Below are 13,973 nucleotides of genomic sequence, written 5' to 3'. Positions count from 1 at the left end.
GTGAGGGAAAGGAGAGGAGAGAGTAACAATGCCTCTCCTCTTAGATGACCTCCTTCTTCTGCAACATTTGGGTGCGTGACGATGTCTTTAATTGTGATTATACCGGTTAAACTAATTTTGCGGGTTTCAATGAAACTGATCTCAAGACCCACTTTTATTGTCTCACGCGTCCCCCAGGTCATTTCTAATGTGACACTAACGAGAAAGACGATTTTTTGTATGATTAAACGACTCTTTCACAAAACCAAGATCATTACCTTTCTGCGAGAAGGGGCTTGGTAAGCGAGATAACGTCCAAAGAAGAAAATGCGGTGGCTAGGGATGACTTTTCAAGTTTGGTAGACCAATCTCCCTCTGATGTCATTGACGACGTGTACTATCACTCTGCCCTTCGGAGGGCGCAGTTTAACTGCTGTTGATGGTGACTAGCATTTATGTGTTTCCTAATCAGCGAACATAAAAAAATGTCCTATAGTGGACCAAGAGACTTAGCATACCAAGTTTCAAGAAACATCGATCAGCCAATGTCACAAAAAAAAAATCTAGAAGTTTGTGACAACACGTCTGAGATATTTCGGCACGGAACGTAGAGATGTTACTTTGGCCGTGATTTTCTCTTCTATTATGGAGGCTCTGATAGTAGAACTAACGTTATTAGAATTCTGAGCGAACAGCTTAGCGATGTAAATTTAGCTTGTAAGATGTAAACTTAGTGATGTAAGCTTAGCGATGTAAGCTTAGCGATGTAAGAAAAAACAATTGTTCCACTATAGCATTCCTTTAACACCTTACGCTCCTCGTTCTTGCACTGGCTCGCGACTCAAGACTCGCCGCGCTGCGAGCGAATTTGGTCCACGACGCTGGATGGCGGCAACGAGACCCTGGTTCACTGCCGCGTCCGGGCGCAACCCGCTGACCAGCTGAGCTTCACGTGGAGCGTCCAGGACGCCTTGGGCGAGCATTCCGTGGCGCAGCGCGGTGCTGTGACGTCTACGAATGGCTCCTTGAGCGTGCTCAGGATGCCTCAGCAGCGTTCTTTCGCGTCGTCGTCCCCTGATGGCGCAGACGCGACGCTTTACTGCCGAGCCCGCAACACCGTCGGCCTGCAGAGCAGTCCCTGCGTCCTGGCCGTCGACATGGTGGGTGAGTGACCATGCTTCGTTGTATACCGGTTGCGCAACTCCTCTCCTGTGCTTCTTTTCACTTCCCATTTTTCCTTCTAAGTGACTCTACAAACGCTGAGCCACTCTCCTTTCTAGAACCGCAGAAGTATTCGGATCCCGGCTGCGGCGGCTGCATTTCCGATGGAGGCGGAAATGTTGTAGGCCCGTGTACTCAGATTTGGGTGCACGTTAAAGAACCCCAGGTGGTCTAATTTCCGGAGCCCTCCACTACGGCGTCTCTCATAATCATATGGTGGTTTTGGGACGTTAAACCCCACATATCAATCAACCGCAGAAGTAGCATATTTTCTTTCTATTAATCTTTTCTTCTCCTTTTCTTAGCGTTGGCAGATTGAGTGGCACACATTTTTAGAAGAATTCGCAAACAAGGGATTGTCGTTGGAGCCAACGTTTCGATAAGCGGACTTGTGTTTTTCAAGGCGACGGTTGCAGCCTTGAAAAAAAAAAAAAAAAAAACAAGTCCACTTGTCGGAGCGTCAGCTATAGCAATACCCGTGATCACAAGATTTCGTCTGTGAACTTTGCACGTATTTCTAAAACAGCAAAAACTTGCCTACTCTCCTCTTTTGTCTTTGGGGGGTGGGGAGGGAGAAAAAGAAACTGATAAGGAGAGAGAGATATGTAAACTGCGGTTATTCATGAAAAAAAGGCAATAGGAGAGGTAAAAACTGATTGATTTGTGGGGTTTAACGTCCCAAAACCACTATATGATTATGAGAGACGCCGTAGTGGAGGGCTCCGGAAATTTCGACCACCTGGGGTTCTTTAACGTGCACCCAAATCTGAGTACACGGGCCTACAACATTTCCGCCTCCATCGGAAATGCAGCCGCCGCAGCCGGGAATCGAACCCGCGACCTGCGGGTCAGCAGCCGAGTGCCTTAGCCACTAGACCACCGCGGCGGGGCGAGAGGTAAAAACTGTAGAGGGGAAAGGGGTGAAATTTTTGTTTGTTCCAACCTTTTGTTTTCTTGTTTGCTGTCCGTGATTCTTGTTTTTTGTTAGTTGAACTTCTGGTTGGATCGGGTCTTCCTCAGCGCTTCCAGAAAAAAAAGGTTAGTACCATAGTCACAGTGGGGCTTCAACCAGGGTCCCCTACGTGCCAGCCCAGTATTCTACCACTGAGCCTCGCCGGTGCTTGGATGTTGTTCGCAAACTCGCCTTAGGCAGGCTTGATGTCAGGAAAGGAATCACGTTAATGTGAGTAATAAAGCGTTTTAGAAGAGCAAAAGAACAACTAGGCGTCACACAATGCGAATAGCGTAACGAGTGGGTCGTCCAATGCTCCAACACACTGCAAAATCTTGTTTTTCACCTATTATCTGTGGCACATACCCACTTCAGGCATAATTCTTCATGGTCGTCAGCCCCTGCATGAACAATTGGCACAAGCTTCATTGCAAGTGTTTAGCGGATACAACGCTTCTCAGAAGAATGACGAAAAATAGCATAGCGAATGCTGGTTTACTACCCAGAAATTACTAATAATAATGCCGTAGTGGGTACCCTTCAAGTGGGCTTAAAAAATGAGTGCTTAAAAAAGGCTCTGGGCTGCTCTTCCAGCTTTCGCTGCGACTGTGCTGTGCCTTGCACGCAGGCCTGGTGTTTTTTTTATGTTACTTGTGTTATTTAATTTTATTTTTGGGATTTGTGTTACTTTTATTTGTGTTTGTTATTTTATGACACCGCTTCCCCAGGCACAAAACCAGAAGTGACGTAAAAAACTCATGTGACTTCCTCTGCAATCTCTTCATTCCACCGCTGGTGGTGGAGTACGAAAAAACTGCGCCGGAATAGTGCTCCTCCTGGACCAATGGAACACAGCGCCCCTGCTCCTGCCCGACCACTGGAGGGCGCCGCACTTCGTGGGAGCACTTTGAGTGCAGTTAGAAGTACTCCTGCTCGCCCACCCAAATCTGAGCACACGGGGCTACGACATTTTCGACTCCACCGAAAATGCAGCCGCCACAGATGAAATTTGATCCCACGAGCTGCGGGTTAGCAGCCTAGTGCCTTAGCCACTAGACCACAGTGGCAGGGTCTATTCATTTATTTTGTAGTGGGGAATTCGCAAGGCACTTGCAATTTATTTATTTATTTATTTATTTATTTACTTATTCGTTCATTTATTTATTTGGGCATTTTCACAAAAAGCCCATTAAGAGAGGATAAAGAGAGAGTGTCTTCTGACTTTGCCCACTCTTCGTGAGGCACCTCTAAAAGGTACAGGAAAACATTACATAGAAATATTCAACAACATATGAACAAAAACCGTCGTCAATACTGGATACCACAATACTTCGGCGCAAGCCTTTCGCAGCGATCAAAGCTCCCTGTCGCTTCAAGCTGTATCTAGAAGTTTTTCCTCTGTCAAGGAATGTAAATTAAATTTCAGCAGCTCATCGCAAGAAGTGGGCGGTGAAATAGACCGCATTATTATCTTCGTGCATTGTACGAGCGAGAAGAGATGGAGATAACAGGATTTTACAGCTAATCTGTGAGAGGCTAATTATGCGATGGGGTTTGTGTACCTATTGATTGCGCCCTGCGCTATCGTAATATGCGCTGCTAAAAAAATAAAACTATTACTTCATGCTTGATATTTTTGTGGCGCAGGCGTAAACACTATAGTCACAAAAATAGTCTTCTTTAAGTATTAGTCAGCCTTTAAACATAATGATTTTCGAATAAAAAATAATTATGCGTAAGGGCATAACATCGAAAAAAAACACAGGGGGGGGGGGGGGGGGACGTCCTGAGGCTGAATATAAGGTACTAGGTTATGGTGGCCATAATGTGGAGGGAAAAGCAAATTTTACGAACGTGCATACAAAAATGCAAAATAAGTGCTTATTATCATTAACCATTTACTGACTAGTATCGCGAATGATTCAACATACTGAAAAACTTTGAGCAAGAAAGTCATGAAATGCGGGCCGCCTTTGACGCCGGCTGTTGATTACTCACGGAAACATAGCATAATTCAGGCATTAAAGGGTTAAGCCCTGAACAACATTATGGGAACCAGACGGGAATATAATTTCCTGCTGCCGGAAGCAGAAAGAACAAACTACACTCGCATCTGTCCTCAGGTAGCTCGTTAGTTCTGGCTTATCTTATGCAAAGAAAGTTAAAGTTGAGTCAATTCGCGTTGTACATGTGCGTTCCTCTCTTCTTGCAATTTTTGCTGCTTGATATTACTTGCGAAACGAGAGTTCATGAAATGTCTGAAAAAAAAAAAGATCATGTAATATTTTTCGCACTTTGCATAAGCTTGTCTTTCAGTTTTGCACCCGTCAATTTGTAAATGGTATAGGGGCGCCATCAGGGCCCCTGTACCATCAGGGTTCGTCATCAGGGCCTGTACACGAAATTTATGCAGCTTTCTTGTACTGCACCCTAGAAGGATGAGTTATTACCTGCCGGAAAACCGTGATTCTTTCCGCTCTTCCTACGCCCAAAGAATAAAAAAGACGCGATTTCTTTAGAAAGAGAGCTAACTTAAATCTTTAAAAATAGTGGTATATGTGGAAACTTGATCGGGGCTGGACAAAGAGAGCAAAAGGTCATCTTTTTTTTTCGCAGAGCGGAAGGCATTTAAAAAAAAAAGCTATAGAAATGGGACTGACGCAGCTTCATAGAGTCTAGTACCGATAACGGTTCATTGAAATTTGGGCGACGTTTCAAAGCATGCTTTTATTGAAGAGCTTTGTCGTTAAGTATCCAGTACTTGAGTTTCTCGAAGGAGAAACAAAAGTGTCTGTTGTAGGCTTTTTTTTTTATCCAGTCTAAATGGATAGCACTGATTATGGTCGTCAGCATGTGGCATTGTGCGATTGATATTGCGTCATTTATTTTTAAGGCCATTTCGACTCTCGAGTGATGTCGGGATCAAAAAGCTTCAAAGGTGTGACTTCCAAGTCGCTTTTATTTCCTTAGCATCGCAACATGTGGCTTCTCGCGGTGTGTTTATAGTAGAAGCGTGCCTATATCACCGGTAGTTTCAAAATTCACTACCATTTGATTTCTGTACACTGATCATGATATCAAGAAGTATGGCCATATACCCAGTGGGTCTATAAAACTCGCTCGTGTAAACGACTCTCTTCGGCACGAGAAGCTACATTGGTTTGCGTTAAAACGATCAAGCGCGATAGAAAATTGGGCGAGTTGATGCAGCCACAAGGAAGTTAAAATGATACTGTTTAACCGTTACCAGCGCATTTTAGGACCATAGAGATTTAGCAGCTTTGGTTTTGCGTTTGCGTGCCTCCGCGTGTAACGAAACGCATTGGCTTGTGTCGTAAAAACACTCTCACTTTAAGTGAGATAAGAATTATATGAACACTCATGTTCATTTTTGCCATCGCCGTGATGTTTTGTATGCTACTTCTGTGTGCACTTAGTACAAGTACTGAGCATACGAAGAACTCGTTTAATCGTGTAATTCGCGCTCATTTATCAATATACAACATGGTGTGCTGTGGGATCCGAAACTTGTACTGCTAATGGCGTGCGGTTTGGCGTTTCAAAAATAATACTGTCGATAAACGCATTTAACAAAAAAATAGCATTACAAGATTATGACAAATAATTGTGACGGCAGCCTGCTCGCTAATATTGAGATTATTAAATCACCCGTGCTGCCAAGCTGTGTTAGAAACAATGACAAAAGCTAAAACCAGGTGATAGTTGATGGATTGTGGCACATCACTTCTAATTGGTTGTTAAGCTTCAAATGGGTTGTGTCGGCTGAGAATTGATTGGGCTGGGTAGCGCTCACTGATATGCAAATCACATGACGTGACACCTGCCGTGAGACGCTGTCCACTCATAACACAACGTGTACACCTGCTCAACTGCGCAACTGACGCTTATTGGCTAATTAAAGGTGGTGGTTTCTCACAATGACTACGAAGATGAATCGTGGCTGTGTCCTTTGTGATAGTATGGCAATAGAGTTGTTTTCTCTCCCCCCTCTTACTCCCCACACGGCGTTATATGCACTGTTTTCAACTATATTGACTCTAACGTGTTACCATCGCGCAATAGGACACCTCTAACGAGCCATGTTTTTTTATTTCTAATCAGCTTCCATGCAGTATCTTGGTTCAATCTAATAAAACCGAAAGACAATGAAACTACGAACGGAATCCGCGGTTTGCCCTGACGTCTCTGAAAGAGACCGGTTGGAACATCGATATGAAGGGATTGTGCACCTGACTGCACTCAAAGCATAGCTGTTATGAAAAAAATTATTGATAAGTTAAATAATACCAAAATTGTGAAAACACGCGAAACATGTGATCTGAAGAATCTGGGAATGATTAATAATGCGAAGAATTTTGTTCATGTCAGTCAGCATTTTTCCTATATTACCGATTGCTTTATAAACTGTACGAGCAACGACGCAGCAGTGTACTGAAGAGTTTCCACTGACCATAAGCCGTTTTTTTTTTTTGATAGTGAATGTTTATCCAACCAATTCAGTTCTTCTGAAAATTTGATACGGGAAGCACTTTTACTGTATATGTAGAAAAAAAGTGTTCCGTCTTTTCTGCTTCTTCAATGTATAGCACAGTTATTTCTTAGTTATCCTCTATACTGCAAGTTCTTGATGCAGGTACTTTGTTAACCTTTCTCTCTCTCTTTCTCCCTTTCTCTAACGTTGCAGAGAAGCCCAGCCAACTTCGAGATTGCAGCGTGAGCAACCAGTCGGACGAGCGGCTTCTCGTCTCGTGCAGGCAGCCAGAACAGCGCCGACTGGGGCAGAAATTTGTGCTCGAGGTTCACAGTTCCGCACCGGCGCAACAGTCGCCGCTGCCGAAGCCAGCCCCCTCGAACCTGTCCAGCGAGCGACCCGTGTTCTGGATCCCGAGCTTGGAGCCCGGCGCTGCCTGCCGGCTCGTGTTGTACGCTGTGAGCGCCGGCGGCACCAGGGGACCCGAGGTTCGGCTGTCGCTTCACGCCGACCCATACACGGCGCCGCTGGCCTCCGCAGGTGCGCGTGATTGATTGAGCGATCCTTGAAAGGAGGGAAGAAAGCGCCTAATTTCTGTCCGCCTCTAGGGCGACAAGGCGCAGTGCCTTGCGAATGAGTGAGCGAGAACGCAGAGTGTCATACAAATCATTGCCTCCTCCAAAAAAGATCCGGCCTGTGACGTTACACGCTTTCCCGTCGGGACGGGAGGTTCCTCGCAGTTCGTTGCTTTTCCCGCGAGGAACGCTCGCATCCAACACTCCCGCTAGATTTGAAAGTGACGGGGCGACAAGGCCATGCGAATGAGTGGGCGAGAACGCAGAGTGTCATACAAATCATTGCCTCCTTCAAAAAGATCCGGCCTGTCACGTCGCACGCTTTCCCATAGGGACGGGAGGTCCCGCGCAGTTCAATGTTTTTCCCGCGAGGAACGCTCGCATCCAACACTCCCGCTAGATTTGGAAGTGACGCCATTGCAGTCGGCTGCGCGGCCACTTCGGCGAGCACTGCCTCCGGGACGGCAGTACACATTGCTTCAATCTCTGATGCTTGGACGTTTAAAGCAGCTGCTGCAGTGAGCGCTCGCAGTCGACACTGTTTCCTATTAACACTTTGGTGGAGCGGAAACGGACAGAGCAGGATAGCGCTGGGAACCGTCTCATCGTCTCACGTCGTAGGCATCTATTGATGAAGTCTTCTCTGGAGGGAACTCTGGCGCCATAGGAATGACGTATTCCATAGTGCTCGCTACGCACCGCGCTCGGAGGCAGCTTTAGAGCTGCTGTGCCAATCGTCACGGGATCATATAGAGGGCGGGGGTGAGCTTTGGGCTGGGCGGAGCTTGCACGCCGCGACTTCACTATACAAGCGCCTCAATATGTTGATGGCACCTACCGCTGTTTACAAACAGGGAATAAGTCTATATGGTATACTGACAGAACACCTACCAGTTTATAGTAGTATAGTATAGTGGTATAATATAGTATAGTATAGTATAGTATAGTATAGCATAGTATAGTATAGTATAGTGGTATAGTATACATGGATTTGTCTAATCTTCGTACTCGCGACTTCAAACGCACTTGTGGCTTCGTTTATTGTTGTGTTTTTGCTTTTATTTTGGATAAGAGAATGAATCGTGGGAACTTCGTGAGCTGATCTGAAATGGTGAGTCTGAAAAGGTCCAAGCGGTGAAGTAAAACCACAGATTATTTGCTGAATTTTGTTTTGTGGCAAATTGGCTGCGGGCTACACCGAAGCAAACGATGCCGAAAGAACAAAGGTTGGACAAATACATGTACTAGCACCCATTCCTAAACTGACTGAAGCGTCGTGCGTTGCAGCTCCCATAGACCCTAGCGCTAGATTTTCCTCTAGTGCAAGGTTTGGAAACTCTATTGACTCGAAGGTTCGTCTTAAATCATGCTCCTTTGTGTGTAAATGCTGCGTGACTTTCACAGATCTTTACGTTTCAGCAATGCATGACTTGCTAATTCTTTTCTGTTGTACCATGAAAAGTTAGAAGAGACTGCCATTTAGTCATGTTGTTTTTTATCAAGCGACACTGTAGTTGTAAACTAGGATCACCGAGGCAAAAATGGCTGTACCAACCGTCGAAAATGAACTACAGTGAGGATAAACGTGAAAAAAAAAAGGCTTATGTTATAATCATAGGATAAATAGGTTATGGCTTAGTTCATACATTGCCTAGTATGCATACACATGAGTACTATACATGGAGCTTCATCTAATCTGTGCCTTTTAAAATTTCACGCGCTTGAAAAAAAAAGCAAGAAAGTTTGAAGAGCGCAGCTAGCATAAATCAAATAATCCAACGTTGGCGAACGAGATTAAAAACGCTTCCATGAAAGTACTAGGCTGGCTAGCAGTTTTGCTTTAGTTTTAAGTGCTTCTCTCTTAAATTTGGTTGATTACTATTTTAAACGCTTACTAAGCAATTTTTGTTAATTACCCGGTTTAGCAAATTGACAGTTATTTGCGGGTGAATGAAATAAGTCGACGCTTCAGCAGAAGTGTACAAATTTTTATTGAAGATTGCTCACTGAAGATTTCAATCAGAGAGTTAATAAACTAATATTTGTCAGTTTTAATAATTACCAGCCTGACGGACTGAAAGATATATATTTGGCGCTGCTGGGCCAATTTGGCATGCGCAGTGCATGTGCTTGTTTTTTTTTTATAGTTGGTGCAAGGCAGCTGAAAGACCCTTTATGTAAGAACATGCCAACGAACAGTTATAATTTATTGTAAACATATATTTTATTTTTCTATAGTCATCAAAGAAGAACGTTAAAAAATAAGAACTAAAATGAGAATTTTGGGGCGATCAGACCACAGCCTACGCTATACACGCTAAACAACGGTAGTGCATCCCACCAATAAAAGCAGAAAAGATTGGCGCGATTTCATGCGAACTTGCACCAAGTGAGGCATTCAGCAAATTCAAGATCGGTCGTTAAAAGACGCCGTATCAGATTTATTTTCCTAGTGAGTACTGGCCTGACTACCATTTCAGTCTCAGTATAACGCGATGGCTTTGCGTTTCCTTAACATGCTTAATTAAACCAGTGAAAACGACTCGGAGCGGCTAAAGAGCGTCAGTGTGGTGCATCTCAGCCCGCCTGTTGTAGTAGCGCGATGTTCCAGCATTATGTTTGCACCAGAGCTATCGACAACAGCTTTAAGCATCGCATTAGCAGATCTGTGTGAATCTAGTTAGCTATAGTAGTTTTTTTTTTATGAATTCCACTCCGATATCAGTTTGATTGTGCAATTGTTAACCGTTTATTCCTCACCTTATTCCCTCTATTGCAGTTCTAAAGTTTTGCATTTGGATAATGACGTTGAGTTTAAAAAAAATGCATTTATCCACGCTTTCTTCGCAATGCCGCTTCCCTGGAACGTTGTAACTAAAATGTTTTGGTAAGGGGGCATTATTTTTAAGCTGTTTCAGCATTTGACGCGACACATAATTTTCACAATCTCACGTCTCTCTTAAAGATACGGCGAGATACACTGCTGGTTCAATGGAAAACTGCCTTCCTTTCAGACAAAAAACGAAGCGGCGTCGCATCGAAAAGCATGGGGCTCGTTCAAGTTGTCCTGCCGCTCATCTCGCTTCTGCTCACGCCCGGTCGGTGACGTCAGCGACAACGAGCGAAGGAGGCGGATATCGACTCGGGGAAGTCATCCGGAAGCACCCACGGCCTTCGAGCGAGCACGGCTGATGACACGCTCGCAGAAAACCGTCGTCATCCCCCCTGCGCGTGTCCGTCGCACTCTCCAGCACCGCACGGCACAGCGACTAATGAACGAGGCATCGCCCGTGCCTGAGAGAACAACACTACGATGCCTCTTAGGCGCCGGCACTTGCTCCGCGCCTATACCATCTCGTCGTTCGCGGCGCTTCTTGTGAACATTGCGAGTGAGGACTTCGCCCAGCGTGCCCTTTCTGGCTGCGTTGTTTAAGGCTGGTGCACACCGGCGACTAGCAGCGGTCGCGCGACCGTTTGCGACTGGCGACCAAAAAGCGACTGATGTTCACACCACGGAGGAAGATCCGTGTGTTCACACCGGCAGAGGCTGCGTGCTAGCGACCGGAAGTCGCAATATCGGAGAGTCACGTCCGGATCTCGTTATCAACGAGAACTCTGGAGACCAGCGCCGATCAGCTGATGGCCGCCAGCTGAGTGAACGGAGCAAACCGAGCGCGCCGAATTTCTTGTTTTCAACCATTCTCGCCAGCGACTGGAAAATCGGTCAGGAAGCGACGAGCCAAAGCAGTCGCTTTGCGACCGTTCGCGACTGTTTGCGACCAGTCGCAAATGGTTGTGCGACCGCAGCTAGTCGCCGGTGTGCACCAGCCTTTACTCTATGAGACTTCACGTGTGGCCTATACAGTAATCAGTTCAATCATGAACGAGTGATGTGATTCATGCGGTTATTTTCGAACTGTTACTTCTTCACGGGTACGTGTGTACCGCTGTTTCGGTGTTGAACGAAGAAGTCTGGTCTGTTGTTTTCACGCGGATTTTTTTCTCCGAGTGACAGTAACCCCCGTATTCTAGAACGTCCCTTCACTCAACGCTTCAACTTCACTTGAAAAAGCCGATGGAAGCACCCTCTCTAGGCACGGCAAGTCACTGCATATCAGCGATAACGTGGTGCGATTCTCGAGCAGTGCAGCGTGATTTTCAGCCGAGCAGCGGCGCAGATCTCAACTCTGTGATGAAAGTCGAGTCGAGAAGCGTTTGCGAATACGGGGGCAAGTGTGTTAGCGCCAGAAGTTTAGAAAGCTTTAGACATAAGAAAAGGCAGAATACCGTATTACTCGCCTATAACCGGCAGCCACCACCCTTCGCACAAAAAAAAAAAAAAAAACAGAAAGACAGGAAAATGCGCTTACAAAAGAGGGGTTGTTATATGCTGGGGTTAAATGCATTTTCTATAGTGTTCAATTCAGGAGGGCGGATTAAATGTGGGCTTGGGTTATGTGCGAGAAAATACGGTAAAGACGCTGCTTCGACAGAGAGCCTCGAATCTATATTTCAGGCGTGTTATATAATGAAACGCGCTGACATAACGTATACGGCGATGTTCGGCTGGGCATCGTTATACACTGCTGAGAAATTGAAAGTTTTCTCGAAGCTAGTCACCTTTAAACTTTCGGCGCCGACCACGCATTGTCATTCGTCAAGCACAGATACGACAAACGCCGGAAAAAGAAAACAAAAAGAGAACATTGAGCAAGCGCACCACTTCTGCTCTTCATATCACCCCTTTCCGCAGCACAGGGTAGCCAGCCGGTCTAAGAACAGGCTGACCTCCCTGTCCTTCCGCTTAAGGTTTCCTCCTCCTCCGTTCTTATTTTCACAGAAACTTTTCACAACACTTGCACATAGATGTCGGAAGTGTCCGAGTTCTGCGTTATCGATTCCGAAATAAATTTTGCGTGGTTGATTCAACACAGCAACAAAGGTAAAATCATGTAAAAGAAAAAAAAACAGCCGCTGCTGTTGCATTAAAGCTGTCAGCAAAGTCGTTTTTCGAGCAATCTGCCACGACACCATACAAGAAGAAGAACGTCTGGCACGTTTTAAAAACTAAGTGGTGTTATCAACGTTTTGTCAATTGTTTTGATAGAAAAAAATCGTTTCTGCGCAAAAAAAGAGGGTTTGTCCAGAAAAGTTATGATTGCCATACAGATGGCGATTGATGCAGGCCACGGTGCAAGAATACTTCAGGTGAGCGAACGCCGCTGAGTGAGCGCTTGGCGGGGAGGGAACGATTATGTTCTCGTTTGCGGCATCCGCAGGTCCCGGGTTCAAATCCCGGCTGCGGCGGCTGCATTTCCGATGGAGGCGGAAATGTTGTAGGCCCGTGTGCTCAGATTTGGGTGCACGTTAAAGAACCCCAGGTGGTCGAAATTTCCGGAGCCCTCCACTACGGCGTCTCTCATAATCGTATGGTGGTTTTGGGACGTTAAACCCCACATATCAATCAATCAATCGTTTGCGGCATGCTCGTCGGACTGAAGACCGCGGCGGGCTGCTGGCAAGTTTCACAAAGCATATCCGGCACGTGGGTGACGGTTTCCAAATGTGAGAAAACCCGGTTATCACGTGATATCAACCACGCGACACGCATAAAGCGGCGCCGCGAAAGAGGGGGGTGATAAGGGAAGAGGGTGACTGCGTGGCGACGGTGTTGTGGCGACGATTAAGAACGCCGATATACTTTCCTACGTCATTAGGCACTGCGCCATGCTCCCTACCGGGCTGCTGAAATTAGGTGCCGTCTTCCTCTCCTAACCACTACCACGACCGCCATGTCACGGGGCTTGTCTACACCGAAAGGGGGGGGGGGGAAGCCGGGACAAAGTTCGTAGCGCCATCTGTCGGGTCCTTGCGAAGCAGAACGTTATCTGGCAGCGGAGAGTCCCGCGGTTCGCTCGCCTAAAGAATTCTTGCACCGTGATACGGGCCCAACGACGTTGCACGGGTTTTTGATCAAGACTTTTGACAGTAGTAGCAATGAGAAGTGGTAAAGTTTATAGACTTCGGCTGCTTGTGGCCTGGCCGTGATCGGCTCGGCAAACGCAGTACATGCACGAAAATCTGGGCAAAAAGCCTGATAGCGTGTAAATAGTCCGGGCTAACATGTTCTAACTATTTCAATTAACGCCGGTGACAGGAAGTATTGTCGCAGCTCGACGCTCTTAACTTGGCGCTCGCAGAATGTAGGTGCGACTATTGCCCAAAAGGTAGACAATGAACAGTTTACTGTGGTCGTGCTTACAAGACCGGTGGGCCGATCCAAGGAAAATGCTTCCATCACGCATGACGGAGTCCGGACGTCCACTCGCGTCAGTGTTCTTTATATGTCGCTTGCGCGCTTTGCAGGGGTACGTGATAAAATGGCAACAGCACATAAATCTTGCCTGTCTGACTACTCGCAGACGTGTTTTTCTGCTTGTAATTGTGTACAGAATTGAAAAACAAACGCATTCTGTGGACCCTTACTAGAGTGTATATGTACGTAATGCTCGTTGGAAACATTGTCACAGCCCCGCCGTGGTGGTCTAGTGGCTAAGGTACTCGGCTGCTGACCCGCAGGGCGCGGGTTCGAATCCCGGCTGCGGCGGCTGCATTTCCGATGGAGGCGGAGATGTTGTAGGCCCATGTGCTCAGATTTGGGTGCACGTTAAAGAACCCCAGGTTTCAAAACTTCCGGAGCCCTCCACTACGGCGTCTCTCATAATCATATAGTGTTTTTGGGACGTTAAACCCC

The 13,973-nt window shown here is 46.3% G+C and overlaps 1 protein-coding gene across 2 annotated transcripts in view; it reads left to right on the top strand.

Annotated features, from left to right (window-relative positions):
• LOC119163169 (synaptogenesis protein syg-2) overlaps nucleotides 1-13,617 on the top strand; it is a 138,180-nt gene extending 124,563 nt beyond the window's left edge. For both annotated transcript variants that reach the window (XM_075882113.1, XM_075882114.1), the window contains exons 7-9: nucleotides 826-1,143; nucleotides 6,858-7,184; nucleotides 10,234-13,617. In XM_075882113.1, coding sequence (XP_075738228.1) covers nucleotides 826-1,143; nucleotides 6,858-7,184; nucleotides 10,234-10,325 — 737 coding nt within the window. In that variant the 3' untranslated portion in view covers nucleotides 10,326-13,617. The remainder of the gene's footprint in view (nucleotides 1-825; nucleotides 1,144-6,857; nucleotides 7,185-10,233) is intronic.
• The last annotated feature ends 356 nt before the right edge of the window (nucleotides 13,618-13,973 follow it).

The sequence above is a fragment of the Rhipicephalus microplus genome, chromosome 2 (assembly GCF_043290135.1).
Source record: "Rhipicephalus microplus isolate Deutch F79 chromosome 2, USDA_Rmic, whole genome shotgun sequence".
Taxonomy (NCBI): Eukaryota; Metazoa; Arthropoda; class Arachnida; order Ixodida; family Ixodidae; genus Rhipicephalus; species Rhipicephalus microplus.
Note: the sequence above shows the minus strand (reverse complement) of the source record. Positions and strands in the feature narration are given on the sequence as shown.